The sequence below is a fragment of the Microcaecilia unicolor genome, chromosome 13 (genome assembly GCF_901765095.1).
Source record: "Microcaecilia unicolor chromosome 13, aMicUni1.1, whole genome shotgun sequence".
Classification (NCBI taxonomy): domain Eukaryota; kingdom Metazoa; phylum Chordata; class Amphibia; order Gymnophiona; family Siphonopidae; genus Microcaecilia; species Microcaecilia unicolor.
The window spans coordinates 25441046-25465537 of NC_044043.1; the positions used below are offsets into that span (position 1 = coordinate 25441046).

The window sequence follows — 24492 nt, forward strand, 5'->3', positions numbered from 1 at the left end:
AAGCAGGTACCTGGTTTATGGGGCTAAATAAAAGAAAAGGGGTCTAGAGGCAGGAGGACTGATGACCAGATTGATCTTGGAAGATCTTAGGATTCAAAAGAGACAGTATAGAATAACCAGAGTATTTGGGTACAATGACAGGCCAATGGAAAAAGCCACATGTGTTAAGGCCAGAGCTTTAGATTTTATCCTGTATGTAATGGGTAACTAGTGTTGATCTCAGGGGGAAGGCATGGTCAGAGTGGCTAGCATAAGTTGTTTCAGACTACAGAGGAGACGTCCAGTTGATTAAGTGCATGAAGCCATGGTGACAAGTACAGGTCTGACCAATCTAATGCTGAGTGCTTAGGGTATTGAACATTTGCTGAGAACTGATTCGCCTTAACCCTAGTCCCTGAAGAAAGACGAGTGAAACCCGCGGTGTCGGGTGTCTTCAGGGGAAGGCGGAGGACAAAGTGGACTATGTTGATGCAGTCGGGGCACTTATCCAATACAGAACTCAGATAAGTGATTGGTTATTTCTCATAACAGTCTCTATATGGTGGTATAGTTGAGATTAACAGTTTGTAGCTTTATGAGGTATTGGACACACACATATGAATTGGGATATAATAAATTAAAATAAGGAACAACCTGATGAATGAGATGCCGTACCACAAAAAAAACACAGTAATTTATCTGTGAGTTATGATGGTGGGAATATCTGAGGGTGCTCCTTAAATGTAGATAAAACACAAACATTAACATATAAATATCCACCATAGATATATGTTTTGGTGGCACTATTATCCTGGTTTGTATAACAGGTAGTTCGCACTTATTGGCCAGTGAGCAACGGATACTCATTTGGATTCTGTTAGAAAGATTATTTAAGCATCTTGAAAATTTCACCAAGAAAAGTAGACATACACATTTACACCTGCTTGAATACTTTATAGTGGGTATAATAACTATGTCTGTTCTTAACATGCAGGCATAGTTATTATAAACACTATAACTTCTTCAAGTCCAAACAGGAGCGCAACTGCTCTGGAACACAGAATATGTTCTTAGATTGAGCACATCTGATCCTGCATTTACAGGAAAAAGCTAACAAAATACCCCCCCATATCCTTAACCTCTTGCCTCATTGAGAGAAAAGCTTTCTTCCTTTCTTGGGTAACTTTAGCAACGTCCAGGTAAATCCTTAAAATCTGACCATAAAAAAGATCTTGAAAGGAAATATCCTGCAGACTTCTCAGAGATCCTTTTTGATGATTGTTGGCCCCTTTCTGCAGTTCGAAAGGGTCTGACGGGACATTATTATGAAAGTTACCAGAAACTTGTGGCCCCTGAATTGCTACAAAAGATTGTTCAACTTTAGATAATAAATTTTGGATCCTGCTGTTCAGATCAGCTCCTTCAGAGTTTGATGCAAGTGTCCCACTTAGTGGAAAGCATCTCCTTGCAGGAACTGCATTATAAATTCAGGGCCCGAAAGATGGGTGTCCCATTAGATGGGACCTGTCTCAAATGTGGAGCACAGTCTGCATCGTACAAACATTGTTTCTGGGAATTGTCACGTCTGTGGCCGTGACCATCCTCAGACTTACCTTATTCCTGGGGGTCAGCTTCCTAGCTGGCTCCTGTTTCTTCTGTCTGTCCTTTCTGAGCTAGCTCTGGCTCTCTGTGCTGGCTGCATCCAGCAGCATGACACTAATTGCCTCACTATACTGCACCTGTGGGTGTTGCCTGGGTTAGCTCTCTCTCTCTGTGTGTGCTGGCTGCTTCCAGCATGACTCTAATTGCTTCACTACACTACACTACACCTGGGTGTGGGAAGCCTCTCTGTGTTTCACTGTGCTTTCTGCCTGCTCTGTGGTTTGTGCCTGAACAGCCTCCGTAGTGCTTAGAGATTGCTGCAGCTGTGCCTTTGGTGTTGAAGGGCTTTATTAAGCACTTTGAGACTGCAGCCTTGGCCTTTGCATTGCCAATGCCTCCGCAGTGCCTTAGGTCCCGAGGTTAGTGTGCTGTTTGCACAGTTAGCTTTCCTTGTCTTTTCTTGTGGGCTTCCAGCCCTTCTGCTTTGCGAGTTACTATCATCTGTGGGCCTTGCCTTCTGGCTCAGGGTATTATTGCTCTGTGGGCTTTTAGCCCTTCTGTGTTTATTGCTCTGTGGGCTTTCAGCCCTTCTGTGTCTATTGCGCTGTGGGCTTCCAGCCCTTCTGTGCCCATTGCTCTGAGGGCCTCCAGTCTATCTGCGTATATCCCTTTTACCTGTGGGCTTCCAGGCCTTCTGGGGGTATTACTGCGGCCTGGGGGTTTCCAGCCTTTCTGTGGGCTTCTAGCCTTTCTGGGTGTATCTCTCTGTCCTGCAGGCTTTCAGCCTTTCTGTGTTTATTATTCTCTGTGGGCTTCTAGCCTTTCTGTTATCCCTGTGCAGTGGTGCTGCTCCCTGTCTGAGGTTGGTCAGCAGCTGATGCTGCAGCCATTTCTCTCCTTTCTATCTGTTAGCTACTGTAGCTCCAGTCTAACCCTTCCTCTGGCAAGCTTATCTGTCATTCCCATTCCCTTGAGCTTAGCTTGTATGTAGCTCCTGTATCCTGCTCCTCAAGCCTGAACCCTGCTGTAGGACGTTGTTCCTGGATTCCTTGTTGCTTGCCTCTTCAGCTCCAGCCCAGCCACTCCAGTCCTGTCTACTTCAGCCCGTCTTAGGGTTGCCTGTCTCCTGTTGGGTGGTTTTGCCTGCTGCTGCCACCTCCGTGACAGCGGCCCAAGGGCTCACATTTCCCCGAGAGACTACTACTACTACTACTTAACATTTCTAGAGCGCTACTAGGGTTACGCAGCGCTGTACAATTTAACAAAGAGAGACAGTCCCTGCTCAAAGAGCTTACAATCTAATAGACAAGTGAACGGTCGGTCCGATAGGGGCAGTCAAATTGGGGCAGTCTGGATTCACCGAACGGTAAGGGTTAGGTGCCGAACGCAGCATTGAAGAGGTGGGCTTTAAGCAAAGACTTGAAGACGGGCAGGGAGGGGGCTTGGCGTAAGGGTTCAGGAAGGTTGTTCCAAGCATAGGGTGAGGCGAGGCAGAATGAGCGGAGCCTGGAGTTGCCGGTGGTGGAGAAGGGTACTGAGAGGAGGGATTTATCCTGTGAACGGAGGTTACGGGCGGGAACGTAAGGGGAGATGAGGGTAGAAAGATAGTGAGGGGCAGCAGACTGAGTGCATTTGTAGGTAAGAAGGAGAAGCTTGAATTGAATGCGGTATCTGATCGGAAGCCAGTGAAGTGACCTGAGGAGAGGGGTGATATGAGTATATCGGTTCTGGCGGAATATGAGACGTGCAGCAGAGTTCTGAACAGACTGAAGGGGGGGGGGGTAGATGGCTAAGTGGGAGGCCGGTGAGGAGTAAGTTGCAGTAGTCCAGGCGAGAGGTAATGAGAGCGTGGAAGAGAGTTCGGGTGGTGTGTTCAGAGAGGAAAGGGCGAATTTTGCTGATATTAAAGAGGAAGAAGCGACAGGTCTTGGCTATCTGCTGGATATGCGCAGAGAAGGAGAAAGAGGAGTCAAAGATGACTCCGAGATTGCGGGCAGATGAGACGGGGAGGATGAGGGTGTTATCAACTGAGATAGAAAGTGGAGGAAGAGGAGAAGTGGGTTTTGGTGGAAAGACGATAAGCTCGGTCTTGGACATGTTCAGTTTCAGGTGGCGGTTGGACATCCAGGCAGCAATGTCGGATAAGCAGGCCGATACCTTTGCCTGGGTCTCCGCGGTGATGTCTGGTGTGGAGAGATACAGTTGGGTGTCATCAGCATAGAGATGATACTGGAAACCATGAGATGAGATCAGGGAGCCCAGGGAAGAGGTGTAGATTGAGAAGAGAAGGGGTCCAAGGACCGATCCCCGGGGAACACCAACAGATAAGGGGATGGGGGTGGAGGAAGATCCATGAGAGTGAACTTTGAATTTGGTCTTGTCTTTATTTAGTTTCAGTTTTCCATGAGGTCCAGACCTGTTTTAACTGTATCCAGTCTTTCTGTGACACTGTGGTTAAAAGGTATGTAAATGGCAGTGCATCTTTTCTAGCAAAAAAGGTGCCGGTACTCAAATGCTAGGCCACCCTTCAAGGGTGGGGTGATCACTGAGGGACCCACCCCACAATAGCCAGGCCCCCTGCAACCAGTCACAGAACCTATGACAATGCAGAATTGGTGTGTAGAGCCTGAGCTCTTTCATTAATACTTGGGGTCCTTGGATCAATTTTAGCAGACAATGGAAAAGGTGCCGGTACTCAGTACCCCCAAGTACCCTCACAAAAAAAGCCCTTGTAAATGGTGACATCAGCTTCCTATATGAATGGGTTAAAGCCCATTGGTCTGCAATTTGGTCCACCCTTGCAACACTTTGTCACAGCCAATGAACATTGTTTATTGGATGATGTTACTGATACTGTGGAGGGCACTCAGGTTTCTGGGTTATTTTTATGTATTCTTCTGAAATGGATTCATGAGGAGCCACCAACCCTTACTCAGTGGCGTAACCAACTCTGAGTTACTGCACATGGAGCACTTTTCAGTGGAAATTAGGGGTATAAAAATTAAAAAGAGATTCCTTCACCTCTGGTCCCCATATGTTAATACTTTAGGCCCCCCCACCGGGGTCCGGTCGGCACTTTTGAACACCCCAACCCTGTAATTTATGTATATACGGTGCTTGTTTTCCCCAGTTGTGTAATTGTTCCTTTGACTTGGCCACAGGGAAATGGAGTTGGAGCTGGGTTGTTTAGGATGAGGGATAATAATTTATATTTTGGATTACCGTGTTTTTCTGTGACTGTTGCAATCTCAATAAAATATACTTCACACAAAAAAATCTTGAGTGTCTAACATCTTGCTCAAGGGCCATAGACACTAGTAATGTGGTCCATTCTGTAGATCCAGTGATAGACATTTCTAATGTAGCAGGGATATTTTTTAAATCCATCGATGGTTCAGGGTCTGGGACTACAACCTCACCTTGGGTATTTTTTAAGGAAACAGGAAGATGATAAATCTTACTTGAGACAAAACATTAAAAGAAAACTTCAGTATCTCTACTAGATATCTTCTTAGAGATATCCAAGAGGAGAGTAGCAAGAGCCTTTAGAAAGTTCAGGATTCGTAAATTAAATCGCCTGTTATAATTTTTCAAAAACTCAATCTGTCTGTGTACAGCCAATCTATCCAACCACCGCATTTATAAAATTTTTGCAGACTTTTAACCTCCGAACAGTTTTGTTCAACTTGACCCAAAAAGTCAGATTTTAAAGTTTCCACCGGCTTACTCAGGGAATCAAATTTACCAACCAAGCCATTACCTCAGTCATTGTTGATGTCTTCATAATGATAAAGTTCACAGTTTGCAGAGCTCTCCAAATGGACTCTAACATTACCACCATGGGGGCTTCTAATTGGCCACTAGTTGATTGTTCCACCGGCAGCTCTGCAATTGGGGTTCCAACCCCACCTCGTGCAACTGATGCTACCCTGTCACCGGTGCTCGGTGCACTCTGGACCACTGCTCTCGCTGCTGGACACGGCAGAAGGCCCACAACCAGGGGAGAGAGAGGTTTCATGTTCCAGTGGGGGAGATGCATCCTCCACCTTGCCTGATGCGGAACTCACACTCCTCACATCTGTCCTTGAGGGCCGACGGGGAACTGGGATGAGGGCACGTTAGGACCTAGTGGGGGCAGTGTCCTAACTACCCCATTCCTCTTAATGTGCAGCCTGGAGTCAGAAGCAAAAAGCCACAGGAAGATAGAGACCAGCAGGGAACAACCCATGCAGAGCATCAGAGACCTGCTGCCATCTTGAGTTCGTTTCTTTTTATATATTTTAATAATTGTAAATTACTGTGATCGCATTGGTTGATAAACGGTATATCAAATTTAATAAACTATTTTAAAAGATTGTATGACTGCATACGTATGTAAAAATCACACACACAGTGTCGCGGCTCTGATGTCGCTCTGGTGTTGGTGAGCTCTCGAGTCTCCCCGAGCCCCACAAGGCCCCAGGAAACAGCCGAGCACCCCGAATCTTCACCCGCGGCGACCGCCGTTCACCGAGGGTTGAGCCCTCAGCTGCGGGCGGCCAGCAGGACTGCTGGAACCGCGGGGTGACGGCTGGCCTGACTGGATGTGAGTACACAGTCCTTGGTGGAGGTGGCTTAGCCGGGCGGCTAGCTGAGCACTGGGAACAAACAGTCTGAGGGAAATAGCTAGCAGGACGGCTAGCTGACACGAGGAACAAATACAGTCTTCACAGGAAATAACTAGCAGGACGGCTAGCTGACACGAGGAACAAACACAGTCTTCACCGGAGACAGCTAGCAGGACGGCTAGCTGACACGAGGAACAAACACAGTCTTCACAGGAAATAGCTAGCAGGACGGCTAGCTGACACGAGGAACAAATACAGTCTTCACAGGAAATAGCTAGCAGGACGGCTAGCTGACACGAGGAACAAACACAGTCTTCACAGGAAATAGCTAGCAGGACGGCTAGCTGACACGAGGAACAAATACAGTCTTCACAGGAAATAGCTAGCAGGACGGCTAGCTGACACGAGGAACAAACACAGTCTTCGCAAGAGATGGCTTCTGAAACACGAAACGGAAGCACTGGACCCCTTCCGTGGCTCCGTTTAAATCCCCCGCTCGTTCCTTCGCTAGTGCCCGCTGGAACCAATCCCCTTCGCCCAAGCAGACCTAGGGCCTGGATTGGTTCTCCCGCCCAGCGGGCGGAGTCTCTCTGGGGGGTGCGCCAATCCGGCGCAAGTAGGCGGAGCTACCTCGCCGGCCCCGCTCCAGCGAAGAGAACGAAGACGCCGGCGCCGCCATCTTGGCCGGCGGTTCTCCTTCTTCGAGGCCGGCGTTGGCGTCTGTGGATCGCCGGCCTCGGGGTAGTCGGCGGCAGTGCCCGATCCCCTCGGCAGACTATCCCCGCCCTCCCGGGTCCCACGGGTGCCCCGGCTCCCGCTCCCGTCCGCGGACCGCCAGGTAAGGGCCTGGAACGGGACAGTATCCTCCCCGGATGACCCCTTTTCCCGGGGCCCGGGCTTGGACGGATACCGGGCGTGGAAGGCTTTAACCAATTCTGGAGCATGTACATTAGCTACGGGTTCCCAGGAGTTGTCTTCGGGACCAAAAGATTTCCATGATAGCAAATAGTACAGTCTTCCCCGCCGCCACTTTGAATCAAGAATCTCTCCTACCTCATACTCCGGATCCGGGGCCACCTGGAGATCTTCCTCTTGGGATGGGTGCGGGTGCCACCCGGACCCCCGGAACCTCTTCAATAACGAGACATGGAAGGCGTTGTGCACTCGTAGGGTACCGAGTAACCGCAACCGATACGTTACTGGCCCAATTCGTTCTTGAATCGCAAATGGTCCCGCATATCGAGGTCCCAGTTTTCGGGAAGGCACTCGGAATCTCAGATGCTTCGTGCTTAACCATACCTTCTGTCCTGGTTGGAGCACTGGGGCGGGCCGCCGATGGCGGTCGGCAAAGATCTTATCCTTGGTCACGGTCTTCTGTAATTGTTCCCTAGCCATCTCCCAGACCTTCTGTAGGTCTGCCACGACTTGGTCCCCCGCCGGTGTCACTGCGGTAGAAGGGAACGGCCCTGGAAGCCAAGGATGTCGTCCGTATACCAGGAAGAACGGGGACTGCCCTGAGGATGAGTGGTCACTTTGGTTATAAGCGAACTCGGCCCAGGGAAGTAGAGAAACCCAGTTATCTTGTCGTTGGTTAACAAAAGCTCGCAAGAATCCTTTCAATGTCTGGTTAATCCTCTCAACCATGCCGTTGGTTTGAGGATGGTAGGCGGATGAAAAATGGTTCTCTACTCCCAAGGCCGTGCACAAGGTTCTCCAGAAACGGGAGGTAAATTGGGGTCCTCGGTCACTGATGATCCGATTGGGCAGCCCATGTAGTCGAAAAATGTGGTGAATGAAGGCCTGGGCTAGAGAGGCTGCCGACGGAAGGTTCGAGAAAGGAACAAAGTGAGCCATCCTAGAGAACCGGTCTACCACAACCCAGATCACGGTATGACCCTGGGAACGAGGTAAATCAGTGATGAAATCCATGGATATCTCCGACCAGGGATTGGTCGGTACGGGCAGTGGTTGCAGGTCTCCCACGGGGGGTCCTCCTACTGGCTTGGTCCGTGCACACACCGGACACGAGGTAACAAACTGGAGAATATCTCGTCTCATCTGTGGCCATTGATAATGTCTCGTGATGAATCGGAGAGTCTTTTGATACCCGAAGTGCCCGGCCCATCTAGACGAGTGTCCCCATTGCATGACCTTTCTCCGATCGGCGGCCGCCACGAACTTCTGGATCGGTGCGACTTCCCCTGTAGCCGCACCGAGACAAGCGGGATCTAACATCGGATGAGTCTCCTTGGTCTCTTCCGGGACTTCAAATGCCCGGGAGAGCGAGTCTGCCGGAGTATTCTGGGACGCCGCCCGGAACACTAATTGAAAATGAAACCTGGCAAAGAATAATGACCACCGAGCCTGTCGGGGATTCAGCCGCTGAGCCTCTTGGAGGTATAGGAGGTTCTTATGATCAGTGATGACCGTAAACCGGTGTTCCGCTCCCTCCAGCAAGTGTCTCCACTCCTGCAGTGCTAATTTCAGGGCCAGGAGTTCTCTATCCCCTACCGTATAATTCCGTTCGGCTGGGGAGAATTTACGTGAAAAGAAGGAGCACGGTTGGCGCCGACCTTCGGGGTTGATTTGAGAAATGACCGCCCCGGCTCCTAAGGCGGACGCGTCCACCTCTACAATAAAAGGTTTCTCAGGATCGGGCGCCAGCAGAATTGACGCTGACTCAAAGGCCTCTTTTACCTGACGAAAGGCCGCTTGCGCCTCGGGCGGCCAGTCCCTGACCCTCGCGTTCTTTTGGGTGAGCGCTGTCAACGGTGCTGTCAATCGGGAGTACTGGGGAATAAACTGGCGATAGTAATTGGCGAAGCCCAGGAATCGTTGTAGTGCCTTCAGTCCCATCGGTTGCGGCCACTCTCGAATGGCCCGGAGTTTGTCTGGCTCCATCTGTAACCCCCCTGGAAGCAGGATATACCCTAAAAAAGGTAAGGACCGCTGATGGAAGGCGCATTTACTGAGCTTAGCAAATAGATGGGCTTGTCGTAAGCGGTGCAGCACCGCACGAACATGGCCCGGATGTTCCATGGGGTCCTTAGAGTAAACCAGGATGTCATCCAGATATACAATCACCGTGGAGTTTAGCAAATCCTCTAGCACGTAGTTGATAAGACGTTGAAACACCGCAGGGGCATTGCAGAGGCCGAACGGCATCACCCGATATTCGAAATGTCCCTCGTGGGTGTTGAAGGCCGTTTTCCATTCGTCCCCTGACCGGATTCGCACTAAATTGTAGGCCCCCCGCAAATCCAATTTCGTGAACATCTGAGCTCCTTGCAGCCTGTCAAAGAGCTCGGGAATGAGCGGTAGAGGAAAACGATCTTTCACGGTGATGGCATTTAATCCCCGATAGTCAATACAAGGTCTCAGGGACCCATCCTTCTTGGTAACGAAAAAGAACCCTGCCCCGGCTGGGGACGTAGAAGGCTGAATGAACCCTTTTCGCAGGTTCTCACGGATGTATTCTTGCATTACCTTGGACTCTCCTCGGGACAGCTTGTACAGTCGGCCCCGTGGGGGTACCGTATCCGTCTTCAGATTAATGGCACAGTCAAAAGACCTATGAGGCGGTAGCACCTCCGCTTCCTTGGGATTAAACACATCTGCAAAGTCTTTATAGTCCATAGGCAGCGAGCCCAGTTCAACCCGTCCCTCATCGGGCAATGTATTTAAGGCCGGACAGCTGCCAGCCCGGCCCTTACAACAGGTCTCCTGACAGGAATTACCCCAAGCTTGAATTCTTCCCCCGGACCAGTCGATAACCGGGTTGTGGTACCGTAACCACGGCAATCCCAGGACCACTGGGTGGATGGTCCGGGATAACACTAAGAATTCGGCCTCCTCCCGATGATCCTCCCCCACCTGCAATCCCAACACGGGGGTGATCTCCGTGACCGGCTGGGGAAGGGTAGTCCCTTGGATGGAGGTTATTCGCAGCACCGGCCTCCGCGGAAGCGTGGGCCAGCCCATTTGCTGCAGCAGTTCGAGTCCAATAAAGTTGCCCCCTGACCCCGAGTCCACCAGGGCCCGGGTCTGGATCGTGGCCTCCTGCCACCGTAATGTTACTGGTAGGATGATCAGGGAATCTGGTAGGGGAGCGGAGTGCCCCAAGAACCCTCCCCTCAGGGTGCCTTGGGGGGCGCATTTCCCGGCCGGACGGAACAAGTCCGGAGGAAATGTCCAGCCTTCCCACAATAGAAGCACAGTCCGTTCGACTGTCGTTGCTGTCTTTCGGAGGGAGTCAACCGTTGACGGCCCATCACCATCGGCTCTTCCCCGGGCTCCGTGGAGTCCCGGTTCCCCTGGCGAGGGGGCGGCCCTTTGCCCGTCCGGGGGGTCCCTCGTGCCCACTTCTGCCGCTCCGCCCGGGCTCTGGCTCGCTCCTGGAATCGGGTGTCTACTCGTATACAGAGCGAGATGAGGGCATCCAATTGTCCGGGGATCTCCCGTCCCGCCAATTCGTCCTTGATTCGTTCTTGTAGGCCTTCCATAAAAATGGCCATCAAGGACTCCGGATTCCAACGCAGCTCCGTGGCTAAGGTTCGAAACCGGATGGCATAGTCGGCCACCGTGCCTTCTCCCTGATGAATCCGGAGCAGTTCCGACGCCACGGAGGAGGGTCTCCCCGGAAGGTCGAACACCATCCGGAACCGGCGCTGAAATTCACTATAATCATCCAAAATAGGGTCCTGTTGTTCGTTCAGGGGGGCCACCCAGTCCTGGGCCTTCCCTTCGCAAAGGCCCATAATGTAGCCCACCTTACTTTGGTCCGAAGCAAATGCCTCCGGTTGCATCCGGAAGGCCAGGTTACACTGGTTAAGGAACCCCCGACAACCTCCAGGGGTCCCATCATATCGTGCTGGTTCAGGGAACCGAGGTCCCATGCGGAACCCTCCCACACGGGGAGCCGCTGCGGCCCCCTGGACCGCAGCGGCCTGGTTCTGTACCTGAAGCGTGGAAAGTTGAGAACATACGTTCTGGAGCGCCCCAGACAGGGCATTAAGCTGTTCCTGTTGCTGCTGGAGAACCTTGGCCAGGTCCCGTAGATCAGGTTGCGTCGGCGAGCTCATGGCTTCCGTTTTCTGTCGCGGCTCTGATGTCGCTCTGGTGTTGGTGAGCTCTCGAGTCTCCCCGAGCCCCACAAGGCCCCAGGAAACAGCCGAGCACCCCGAATCTTCACCCGCAGCGACCGCCGTTCATCGAGGGTTGAGCCCTCAGCTGCGGGCGGCCAGCAGGACTGCTGGAACCGCGGGGTGACGGCTGGCCTGACTGGATGTGAGTACACAGTCCTTGGTGGAGGTGGCTTAGCCGGGCGGCTAGCTGAGCACTGGGAACAAACACAGTCTGAGGGAAATAGCTAGCAGGACGGCTAGCTGACACGAGGAACAAATACAGTCTTCACAGGAAATAGCTAGCAGGACGGCTAGCTGACACGAGGAACAAACACAGTCTTCACCGGAGACAGCTAGCAGGACGGCTAGCTGACACGAGGAACAAACACAGTCTTCACAGGAAATAGCTAGCAGGACGGCTAGCTGACACGAGGAACAAATACAGTCTTCACAGGAAATAGCTAGCAGGACGGCTAGCTGACACGAGGAACAAACACAGTCTTCACAGGAAATAGCTAGCAGGACGGCTAGCTGACACGAGGAACAAATACAGTCTTCACAGGAAATAGCTAGCAGGACGGCTAGCTGACACGAGGAACAAACACAGTCTTCACAGGAAATAGCTAGCAGGACGGCTAGCTGACACGAGGAACAAATACAGTCTTCACAGGAAATAGCTAGCAGGACGGCTAGCTGACACGAGGAACAAACACAGTCTTCGCAAGAGATGGCTTCTGAAACACGAAACGGAAGCACTGGACCCCTTCCGTGGCTCCGTTTAAATCCCCCGCTCGTTCCTTCGCTAGTGCCCGCTGGAACCAATCCCCTTCGCCCAAGCAGACCTAGGGCCTGGATTGGTTCTCCCGCCCAGCGGGCGGAGTCTCTCTGGGGGGTGCGCCAATCCGGCGCAAGTAGGCGGAGCTACCTCGCCGGCCACGCTCCAGCGAAGAGAACGAAGACGCCGGCGCCGCCATCTTGGCCGGCGGTTCTCCTTCTTCGAGGCCGGCGTTGGCGTCTGTGGATCGCCGGCCTCGGGGTAGTCGGCGGCAGTGCCCGATCCCCTCGGCAGACTATCCCCGCCCTCCCGGGTCCCACGGGTGCCCCGGCTCCCGCTCCCGTCCGCGGACCGCCAGGTAAGGGCCCGGAACGGGGGACACAGAAAATTTGTGGCGTTATGGTTTCCACAGAATGGAGGTGGAGTTGCAACATACATGTTTATTTTATTATTCATGCTGGTCCGTGTATAGATTTGCACATTTTTAGGAGCAGGTGTAAGTTTGTGTGTTGACATCTGAGCAGTCTTTGGGCTGGATTTGGAATTTTTTTTTTTTGAATTTTTCAGTTAGTCACCTTGTTATAAATTCAATCCTGTGTTGTGTAAAATTAAACCCGAGCCCATGTTATGTAAAAAAATAAACCCAAGGGGGTAGTTTTATAGAGCAACTGTCCATGTTGGAGGAGTGGCCTAGTGGTTAGAGCACTGGTCTTGCAATCCAGAGGTGGCCAGTTCAAACCCCACTGCTGCTCCTTGTGATCTTGGGCAAGTCACTTAACCCTCCATTGCCTCAGGTACAAACTTAGATTGTGAGCCCTCCTGGGACAGAGAAATATCCAGAGTACCTGAATGTAACTCACCTTGAGCTACTACTGAAAAAGGTGTGAGCAAAATCTAAATAAATAGATGTGTAAAGCATGTTTGATGCATGGAAAAAGACACAAATTATCACTTGTATTTATGTACATAAGTATTGCCGTACTGGGAAAGAACAAAGGTCCATCAAGCCCAGCATCCTGTTTCCAACAGTGGCCAATCCAGGTCACAAATACCTGGCAAGATCCCAAAAAAGTACAAAACATTTTATACTGCTTATCCCAGAAATAGTGGATTTTCTCCAAGTCCATTTAATAACGGTCTATGGACTTTTCCTTTAGGAAGCCGTCCAACTCTGCTAAGCTCCGCCTTTACCACATTCTCTGGCAACGAATTCCAGAGTTTAATTCCACGTTGAGTGAAGAAAGATTTTCGGCGATTCGTTTTAAATTTACTACATTGTAGCTTCATTGCATGCCCCCTACTCCTAGTATTTTTGGAAAGCGTGAACAGACGCTTCACATCTACCCGTTCAACTCCACATTATTTTATAGACCTCTATCATATCTCCCCTCAGCCGCCTTTTCTCCAAGCTGAAGAGCCCTAGCCGCTTTAGCCTTTCCTCATAGGGAAGTCGTCCCATTCCCTGGTCAGATCAATCACCAGTGGTAATGATTCTTAGGAACCAGTGGATAGGAACTCGGGCCCCATATATTGGCAGATGAATGATGCCCTGCTGCAGGACCCGCAAAGTGTGTTATCCTTGGAGAAAAATATTAAAGAATATTTAGAATTTAATGATATTGCACCCCTCACACTGTGAGAAGGTCTAAAGGTGGTTATATGAGTGCATGTTATAGCCTTGCAGGCCCATCTTCACAAACATAGGTCTGCCCAAAAGAATTCAAATAGCGATATTAGAAAGACAACATAAGAGCGATCCATCTGATTTGACAAGGTTGACCACCTCCATGAGTTTTGGCTGGAGCTCAATGAGGTTCAGATGGCTGGGTTATCTGATCAGTTACAGCAAGTACAACAAGAGCATTTTGAGTTTGGTGACTGTGCTAGTAGATTGGTGGCCACTAAGCTCAAAAAGCAAGTCCAGCGTAATTATGTTTTTTCTATTATGGTTGAGTCTGGTGAGACATGCTGCTCACTGGAGCAGATAAAGGCTGAGTTCTATCACTTTTATGAAAGCCCACCCAGGCAGAGATCCAGACATATCTGAATGATGTGGATCTCCCTTAGGTGTCATAGGGAGAAGCAGATTAATTATCTAAATCTATAAATTCAGAGGAAATTCAATGGGCAATAAAAGAATCTTCCCCAAACTCTTGGTACTTATACTGCTGTGGGTGTTTGCATCTTTTGATGATGAGCAGAGACTACCCCACTCTTGGTGGCTGGCGGCTGTCACTTTGCTGCTAAAGCCAGGTAAAAATCCCCATACATGTGGCTCCTATAGGCCGATTTCTTTAATGAATTCTGATTATAAAATATTCACAAAAATTTAGCTAAAAGACTTCAGTTAGTGCTGCCTCGGTTAATACATGAGGATGAAGCGGGATTCATTGTGGGACATCAGACATATGACATATACGATACTTGATGCATCTGCTTCAATAGGCCCAGGCTGATAAGATACCTGCATTATTGCTATCAGTCGATGCTGAAAAAGCATTCAACATGATGTGCTGACCTTTTCATGTTCACAGTGCTGGAACAGATGGGAACAATGTACTCATTCTGCTGCTCCCCAGTATCTCTCCACACTCGTCCTTCCCTACACCCCTTCCCGTGCACTCCGCTCCATGGATAAATCCTTCTTATCTGTTCCCTTCTCCACTACTGCCAACTCCAGACTTCGCGCCTTCTGTCTCGCTGCACCCTACTCCTGGAATAAACTTCCTGAGCCCCTACGTCTTGCCCCATCCTTGGCCACCTTTAAATCTAGACTGAAAGCCCACCTCTTTAACATTGCTTTTGACTCGTAACCACTTGTAATCACTTGCCTCCACCTACCCTCCTCTCCTCCTTCCTGTACACATTAATTGATTTGATTACTTTATTTTTGTCTATTAGATTGTAAGCTCTTTGAGCAGGGACTGTCTTTCTTCTATGTTTGTGCAGCGCTGCGTACGCCTTGTAGCGCTATAGAAATGCTAAATAGTAGTAGTAGTAGTAACATAGAACATAAGAATAGCCAATAGTCCACTTAGCCCAGTATTCTGTTGGGGTTAGTCACCCTTGAAGACAAGGTATTTAATTCGCAAAAAATATTTTGCAGATCACATATGTTATTTGCAGACAGATCTCCCCTGGATTCCCATGTGGACCTAGTGACCCACTTTATAGAAGATGGGCCTCCGATGACTTGAGTACTATAGGACAATTCTGGGATGATGGGAGGTTACTTACGTTTGATGAATTACAGGAGGAATATGGGTTGGAAGGAAGGGATTTCATTTGTCAGAGAGCACTGGAAGAATTGGGCCTGGCAGAAACAGCATTAGAATGAGCTATAAGGGGTGGGGGAGGAAGTGGTAGTGTGTTTCTTCTGTACTCAGCTTTATTATTATATACCAACACCCAACTTCACTGTATATGTCGATGGGAGGATGCCCTACAAACTGTCTTTGGCCTGGATACTTGGGAGAAGGGATTCAGGTATTTATTGACGCCTGCAGTGGCTCAATGTCTTCCTGAAAATGGCTTTAAAATATTTTACTAGTGGTACTATACCTCAGAGCATTTAAATAAAACATACCTGCAAGATCCTGCTGAATGCTGGTGAAAATGTGGTGATAGGGGACTTTCCTGCATATATGGTGGACTTGCCCAGTGGCTCAATCTTCTTCAAATGTCTAAACTGCTGTGAGATGTGGATGTTTGGTGTCATTTGAACTTGATGGCAAATGTTGCTTATTGTATTATGGATCCATACTTATCAATAAAAGTCTTTGGCCAAGAAAAAAAAAAGAAGCATGATACAGACCTGAAAAGGGAGGGGGGCTCCCTTCCCAGCTTACTTAGAGAGAAGGCAAGTCAATAGAAATAGTCCCATAAGACAGAGACCTGGAATATGTGTTCTGAAAGAGCCTACAGGAACTTGTAGTCCTAGTACATAATATTACTTAATATATAGACAATGTAATCTGCCACAGAAAATGATTAACCTATATACATAACAACAAACAGCAAATGGGGACAGAACACCCCATGGCAAGTTTTGAAAATCTTACACGTCTAATTTGTAGATGTGGAATCCCGTCCTATTAAACAAAAAGAAAGAGCACAAAGGGCCTTTAAAAACGGGAAGGAACACAGTTTTTTCATTAAAATAATCTTTTAATGGTGAACTTTGATTGAAGAGAGACCCGACACAGGCCGTGTTTTGGTGCTGCCGCACCTGCGTCAGGGGTATGCATTAAACATATTACAATAAACAAACAATAATTTATATAAATAAAAACACGTAAATAGGAACCAAAATTATCAATAAAAATAGATGATAAATCTAGATACATACATAAAATAGAATATTATGTGTTTCAGACTAGTACCCATTCATTAGCAAAAAAATAAGGCAAATGTGGATTATATTTGTTTAAAAATATTTCACATGAAAAAAGTTTGCCCAATGGAAAAAAAAAATTATATTTAAAACAAAAACGTGCATGCAAATGGACTTAGAGCAAAAAGATGAGTTTACGCCAAAAATATAAATACATATAAAAAATATATGTTTATATTTTTTATTTTTTATATATATTTTTTATATGTATTTATATTTTTTTACATTTGCCTTATTTTTTTGCTAATGAATGGGTACTAGTCTGAAACACATAATATTCTATTTTATGTATGTATCTAGATTTGTCATCTATTTTTATTGATAATTTTGGTTCCTATTTACGTGTTTTTATTTATTTAAATTATTGTTTATTGTAATATGTTTAATGCAGACCCCTGACGCAGGTGCGGCAGCACCGAAACACGGCCCGTGTCGGGTCGCTCTTCAATCAAAGTTCACCATTAAAGGATTATTTTAATGAAAAAACTGTATTCCTTCCCGTTTTTAAAGGCCCTTTGTGCTCTTTCTTTTTGTTTGGTCTTTTTGTACTTGGTTCCCTCTCTTTGTTATATTAGAATCCCGTCCTATTGACATCTGACCTACTTGACAACATGAGAGCACTGCATCACTCCGCTTCCAAGGGGAAGGGAAGGTTGATAGTGGGAAGCACTGGAAGCACCATGATGTGAGGCAAATAAGGAGTGGTGTCATCAACCAGATAAGAGACATACTAAGTAAATGGATCACTCCACATTATTTCTAGGTGTAGTCTGCACTAGAAAATGTTTGGTCTCTATCTTGCAGATTAAGAAACGTCATTCCAGTGGAAGCGCGTCAGAGGATAAGTTTGCTGCCTCAGCACGAGAGTACGTGGAGTCTCTGCACCAGAACTCTAGGACACATCTACTGTATGGGAAGAATAATGTGATGGTCCAGCCAGTGAGTATCACCTGTGGTAGACATTCTGGTAGTGGTTGGGAATGAGGATAGTGATAAACCAGAATGATTGCGCCATGCCATTTCTGAGTGTTTTGTTTAGTTTTGCAACATCAATCCATTTTATTGAAGTACATTTATTACTAGTCTACTGTAAATCTTCTAAGTGGTTTACAGTAATACACTCAATTATAAAACATGCAAAAACATAAATTATAGCATCAGCAAAACACATCTCATAAAATAACATAATAAAAGTGCATAGAAACAAAAGTTATCAATCATTATTATATGCCAACCCAAAGAAATGTGCCCTCTATCCATTAAAGGCTGGATAGAGAATATCAACTTGTGCCACACAGCATTTAAGGGCAATTTTCAAACAGCTTGCGTCTTTGCAGAGTATGCAGATTTGTCTACCATTGTTATTTGATAGCAGATTTTCAAAGAATAAATACCTGATTAATTTTTCTTTGAGAGCAAGCTAGCATGTCTTCTAAAATCACCTGTCTTTCACATATACTGTTTGCGTAGCGACCAAGTATAATAGAATGCATACACTTTACTCTCTGGCCTAAAAATGCTTTCAAGGAACAATTTTTTAACCCAGCTAAAAGTAACCAGGTAGAGAGAGGAAATTTTCAGGGCCATTTTACTGTAGAAAATTAACACTGTGATTTTGCAACTAAAGAGGAGATGGCAGAGCCATGCGACCACTGGCATCATGAAAGGAAGGGGGTGTGGCATCATTAGACAGTAGCGTCAGTAGCAATGTTGAACGTTCATCAGTTATGATATGGATGTTCCATTTGTTAGCCCATGGAGGAGGCTTTTGTAGAAAAGACTTTCATGTTCTATTATTTTAGTTTATTATTTGTTTTCATGTTTGTTTTTTTAGATGTCTGTATTTGTTGGACATAGGCAACTTATAAATAGTTAATAATAAATAAATCTGGCTTTGGGGCAGAAGGCATAGGAAGTACTGAGCAGTCTTTAGCTCAGGAAAAAGTAGTGTTCTTGCTTTATTAGTCCAGTTGCATACACAGAAATATAGGTTCTCTAAGAAAACTGTTATTCTGGACGTGAGCCCTCGAGCCCAGGCTGAGGCCTAGTATAGGATTTTGGCCTAGGGTAGACCGAACAGGCCCTATGCACCACCCAGCCACCAATCCCCGCACACACACAACAGCTAACAGGCATCACCAGAAAATGGGAGTTAGAGCATTCAGGCGGGCCTCATGGCTGATCGGGAACCCACTAGTGCAGAGTCCAAGCAAGCGGGCTTCACGGCCGACTGGGAACCCAGTCACACTCCGGGAGGGGAGAAAGAACAACGAAGGGTCCCCAAGGGACTGAGCACAAGCAGCGCACACAGTGCAGGGTAGAAACACAAGGAAAAGGGTGAGAGACAGAACCTCTAAAGGTATATACAAGGCTGTGCCACAGTGCGATCAAGAATATAGGAAGCCCCAGAAGGGAACACTCTAGGCTGTACTATACAGCACTCAAGGGAAAAAGGGAACCAAGTATAGGAATACACTCTAAGCTGAACCATTCAGCACACCAGGAGAGGGGAAGCCACTCAAAGGAATACTCTTAAGGTATGCCACTAGGCACTCAAGGAAAAAAGGGAAACCACTCATAGGAATACACTAGGCTGTGTCCCACAGCACACTAGACTGTACCTTACAGCATACAAAGATACAGGAAGACCTACAAGGAACTAGGCTGTACCATACAGCGCACAAAGGAAAAGAAAAACTACCTATAAGAATATAGAAAGCTGGCCCCACAACACACAAGGGAAAAGGAAACAGTAAGCAAACAGAGGAAGCTGCCTTGACACACACAGACCAGAAAAGGAGCACAGCTCACCGGCAACAGGAGACAGATTCAGCAAACAAAGAGAACTAAAACCAACAAACAGGAGCAATATACATGGACAGGGGAACTGCCAAATGGAGGCAGAGGGAGCAGAGCAACAGCTCAGCACAACAAAGGGAACAGAGAGAGAGAGAAAACTAAATAAACAAACTGGAACAATACAAGGCACCAGCTTACCACAGACAGCACAACCTTAGAGCAGCAGAAAGCAGACCAGCTGTAGGGGAGTGAGGCAATCAAGCTCATGCTGGGAATACCCAGCGCGTACACACACACAGAATAAGCAAGCACTGAGGAGAATGGCTAAACTCCAAATTTGAACACAAGCGCCCAAGCACAGGCTGACTTCAGCTGAGCAAACAAAGCAATCAAACGCCAAAGCAAGAGTTGTAGGGAAAGGTAGGCTTAAGTAGATCAGGCTTCTGAGTCTGCTGCATCAGATGTCAGCTCAGCACTTAACAAGCCAATCAGGAGTGAGTCCCAAACATTCCCCTGCCTGCTAGCAGAATCATAACAAAACAAGTATAAGGGGGTCTTTTACTAAAGCTTAGCTCGAGTTATCTGCAGCAGGGCCTATTTTATTGCTATGGGCCTGGCTGCAGATAACTCGAGCTAAGCTTTAGTAAAAGACCCCCTAATGTTTTTTTGGGTTTTTTTTAGGTTAACTCAGTGTACTGCTTGACTAGCTTATGGATCCTAATACTCCCTTTATTAGGTTAGAGCGAAATAAGAAAAGATAATGTAACCAGAAAATAAAAGTGAATCTTAAAAAAAAATCTCAGTGGAGGAAGTGAGGTCACGAGGTTAGATGGCTGCCTAAAACCTTAGCTCCTGCACTTCCTTACAATCCTGAGCCATTATCCGCAATCATCCGCCACAATTTTGGTGTTTCATCGATTGTAAGAGGAGTGGCCTAGTGGTTAAGGTAGTGAACTTTGGTCCTGGGGAACTGAGGAACTGAGTTCGATTCCCACTTCAGGCACAGGCAGCTCCTTGTGACTCTGGGCAAGTCACTTAACCCTCCATTGCCCCAGGTACAAATAAGTACCTGTATATAATATGTAAGCCGCATTGAGCCTGCCATGAGTGGGAAAGCGCGGGGTACAAATGTAACAAAAATAAAATAAAAAACTGTCTGAAATGAGCAAACTGTCGGCTTCACAGCATTGAGAGGGAGAGCGCCATTCTACTCGGCAGGCGGCAAAGGGCCCGCCGCGCCATGCGTCCCCGGAGTTAAGGCGGTCGTCTGACTCCGACACGGCATCCTCCCATGCAGATCAGAGCTGCTTGACCATCAAAAAGAAAAGCGCCCCAGAAGATCTGGCAAAATGTTTGGAGGCGATAAGAGAGGAAATCAAGGCCTCCAAGGTGGAGATCCTAGAGCACGTGGATGCTATCAGCCTAGACTTAAGTGAACTGGGGGGGCCTCGTGGAGGCACTGGAGGAGCGGGCCGATGAACAGGCAGAAGCTAATGAGGCGCTGGAGTCGCGTATTGCTCAACTGTCTGAGCAAAATGAGGACCTACAATATAAACTAGACGACCTCGAAAATAGAGGACGCAGACATAACTTGAGATTTCGAGGTGTTCCAGAGACGGGTGGTGGAGAGGATGTGTCTACTATTGTGCGCACACTATGTGGAAAAATACTGGGCAAAAATTACGATCCAGAAGCAGTGGAGATCGACCGGGCGCACCGCGCACTGGGTTAAGCTTTGGCCAGTAGACCCAGAGATATAGTATTGCGCTTCACGTCATATTCATTCAAGGAACGGGTCTGGCAGCGGGCTCGCCAGCTACCAACTCTGGAATACAATGATGCGAGGGTTGCTGTTTTTCCGGACTTATCATTGTACACGCTGGCACAGAGAAGGGCTATGAAACCTGTCCTGGAAATTTTGGTTAAGGAGAAGCCTGCTTATCGCTGGAGCTTTCCCTTTGCTGTCTGCTTTGAACTAAACGGCAAGCAGTTCCGGTTTCGTCGGGTCTCTGAATCTTGGCAGAGTTTGCATGAAGCGAGTCTGACTCCTACAGCGGTATTGCCAGCGGGGATAGCGCCTTCCACGAAAGCCAGGCTTTAGAAATGGAATCGAGTGGGGCAGAAGGCTCTGAAGCCAGGGACCTGACTTGGTTTGTGCACATGCTGACTCTGATTGAAAACGCAAAGCAATTGCATTGGGACTAATTATTTGCTTAACAGTTGGGCAGTGCTCAGATATTACTGTTTATTGCATGTGGTAGAGGGATTACTGGTGAATGGTATAATGTGCTAAAGGTATGATAGGATGGGGATGTGTGAAATATGTGGGAGAGGGGAAGGGTGGTACATCGGGTCAGTGGGTTGTTTCTTCTGGAAATCCCATTCAGTGCTTTAGGCATGGTCTGGTGGGAATAAAGGGAAGGGGGGATGTTCTGTAAGGGTAGGGACTCGGGCAGTGTAATCAGGGGGTGGAATAAGTATAGGGGGGGGTGGTGAGGGGACTTGGTTGAGGGAGGCGGTTCAATCACAGAGTGGGAAGAGGGAGGTGGGAGGGGCTAGAGGGGACAGAGAACGGGGGGTGGTTGGGATGTTTAGGCCAGGATGTCTAATATGTTGGAATGTGTGGAAACTGCTGAATATTGAAGATATGTGTTATATAAACCTAGAGCAATGAGTGCAGAGTTAAAAATATCCTATAATGTCAAGGGATTGAATATGCCTCAAAAGAGGCAGAAGCTATATAAAGAGCTACAGCAGCTGAGGCCACATGTGGTACTTTTACAAGAGACACACTTTCGCCGCAAATATGAACGATTTCTCTCCTGCTCGAGTTACCCAGGGGTATACTATGCTTCCTCTGAGACGTCCAAAAAAAATGGAGTGGCGATAACGATTCATAATAAGGTAGGGGCAAAGGTAATGAAGGTTAAGAAAGACCCAGGAGGGCGTTTCATATTTTTGCATATTCAAATAGACCAGATAGATTTAACGATAGCATCTGTATATGGCCCAAATAGTGGGCAGGTAGAGTTCTTTGCCAAGGTGAAGAATTCCTTAGCATCATTTGTACAGGGCTCCTTAATAGTGGGGGGTGATTTTAATGCCGTCATGAACCCTAGTAGACAGATCAGGAGCCCCTAAAACAGAGGGGGGGGGGGGGGGAAGAGGCTCTGGCTCACTCCCTGGGAACTATAGATTTATGGAGATTGACACATATGGCGGACAGAGATTATACATTTCACTCTCAAGTACATGATTCCTACTCGCACATCGACTATTTATTAGTGGATGCTGCGCTGGTGGAAAGGGGACCCCAGGCAGGAATAGGCACTGTGACAATTTCAGACCATGCTCCGGTATGGGTTACTCTACCAAATATAAGGCCAGAAATAAAGGACAAGAGATGGACCTTAAACACTAGTTTGCTACAGGAGAAAGAGGTGGAGGAGGGATATAGGAGTATTTAGAATTCAATTTGGATTTGGGTCCTCCGTTGGCCACAGTATGGGATGCTCTGAAGGCTGTATCCAGGGGATATTTCTTACAACTTGCTAGTAAGCGATCATGGGTACGCAAGGCTCAAAGAGCAAGATGCCTGGAGAGAATACAAATTCTGGAGGGTTAGCACAAGGTGAATAGATCTCCCCTGATTTGGCATCAGTTATGTGGTGAGAGGACGATATTGGACTATCTATTCGGAACAGCTAAGCTTGGGAAGAGAGAGGTTAAGGGTGGGAACATATGAGGCTGCCAATAAGGTGGGGCGTCTTCTTGCGATTAAGTTGAGGAGACAAAAAGTTGATCGTATGGTAAATCAAGTGTGTGACGGCAAGGGCTCAGTGTTGTGTAATTCAACTCATATTCGCAAATGCTTTAGAGAATTCTATCAAAATCTATATTCTCAGGAGATAGCTCTCCCTTTGGAGTCCATTGATGCCTACCTGGCTGATAGTGAACTCTCTGCCTTGTCTCCTCAACATCAGGTAATGCTGGAAAAACCTGTTACCCCAAAGGAGGTTCAGGAAGCCATTCAAGGTTTGCTCTCATGTAAATCTCTTGGATTGGATGGGCTTCCTAATGAGTTTTACAAGAAGTTTGCACCAGAGCTGGCACCACTCCTTGTAGATCTGTTTAATCAGGTGGGAGAGGGGGGGACCTTACCATCATCCATGATGGAGGCATGGATAGCGGTGTTGCCCAAACCAAACAAAGATCTTGAAGAGTGTGGCTGGTACAGGCCCATATCGGTATTGAATGCTGATGTTAAAATCCTAGCGAAGGTGCTGACGAGCAGGCTGAGACCACTGATGCCGACACTCATACACCCCGACCAAGTCAGTTTTGTGTCGTATTGCAAGGCCATGGATAATATTAGGCGCACCTTAGACCTCATGTTCTTAGCAAAGAGAAATCGAAGGCCCTTATGTCTCATAGTAACATAGTAACATAGTAGATGACGGCAGAAAAAGAACTGAATGGTCCATCCAGTCTGCCCAAGATAAACTCATATGTGTATACCTTACCTTGAATTTGTACCTGTCTTTTTCAGGGCACAGACCGTATAAGTCTGCCCAGCAGTATTTCCCTCCTCCCAACCACCAGTCCCGCCTCCCATCACCAGCTCTGGTACAGACCGTATGTCTGCCCTCCCCTATCCTAGCCTCCCAACCACCAACCCCTCTTCCCCCCACCTGCTCCGCCACCCAATTTCAGCTAAGCTTCTGAGGATCCATTCCTTCTGCACAGGATTCCTTTATGCACATCCCACGCATGTTTGAATTCCGTTACCATTTTCATCTCCACCACCTCCCGTGGGAGGGCATTCCAAGCGTCCACCACCCTCTCTGTGAAAAAATACTTCCTGACATCTTTGAGTCTGCCCCCCTTCAATCTCATTTCATGTCCTCTCGTTCTACCGCCTTCCCATCTCCGGAAAAGATTCGTTTGCAGATTAATACCTTTCAAATATTTGAACGTCTGTATCATATCACCCCTGTTCCTCCTTTCCTCCAGGGTATACATGTTCAGGTCAGCAAGTCTCTCTTCATACGTCTTGGAATGCAAATCCCATACCATCCTCGTAGCTTTTCTTTGCATTGCTTCCATTTTTTTAACATCCTTTGCAAGGTACGGCCTCCAAAACTGAACACAATACTCCAGGTGGGGCCTCACCAACGTCTTCCTTAGCTTAGATGCAGAAAAAGCTTTCAATAG

The 24492-nt window shown here is 47.7% G+C and overlaps 1 protein-coding gene across 4 annotated transcripts in view; it reads left to right on the top strand.

Moving 5' to 3' along the window:
* The window catches only part of SGSM2 (small G protein signaling modulator 2), a 551979-nt gene that overhangs the window by 228510 nt on the left and 298977 nt on the right, over nt 1-24492 (top strand). For all 4 annotated transcript variants that reach the window (XM_030185728.1, XM_030185727.1, XM_030185730.1 and 1 more), the window contains exon 7: nt 17284-17418. In XM_030185728.1, coding sequence (XP_030041588.1) covers nt 17284-17418 — 135 coding nt within the window. The remainder of the gene's footprint in view (nt 1-17283; nt 17419-24492) is intronic.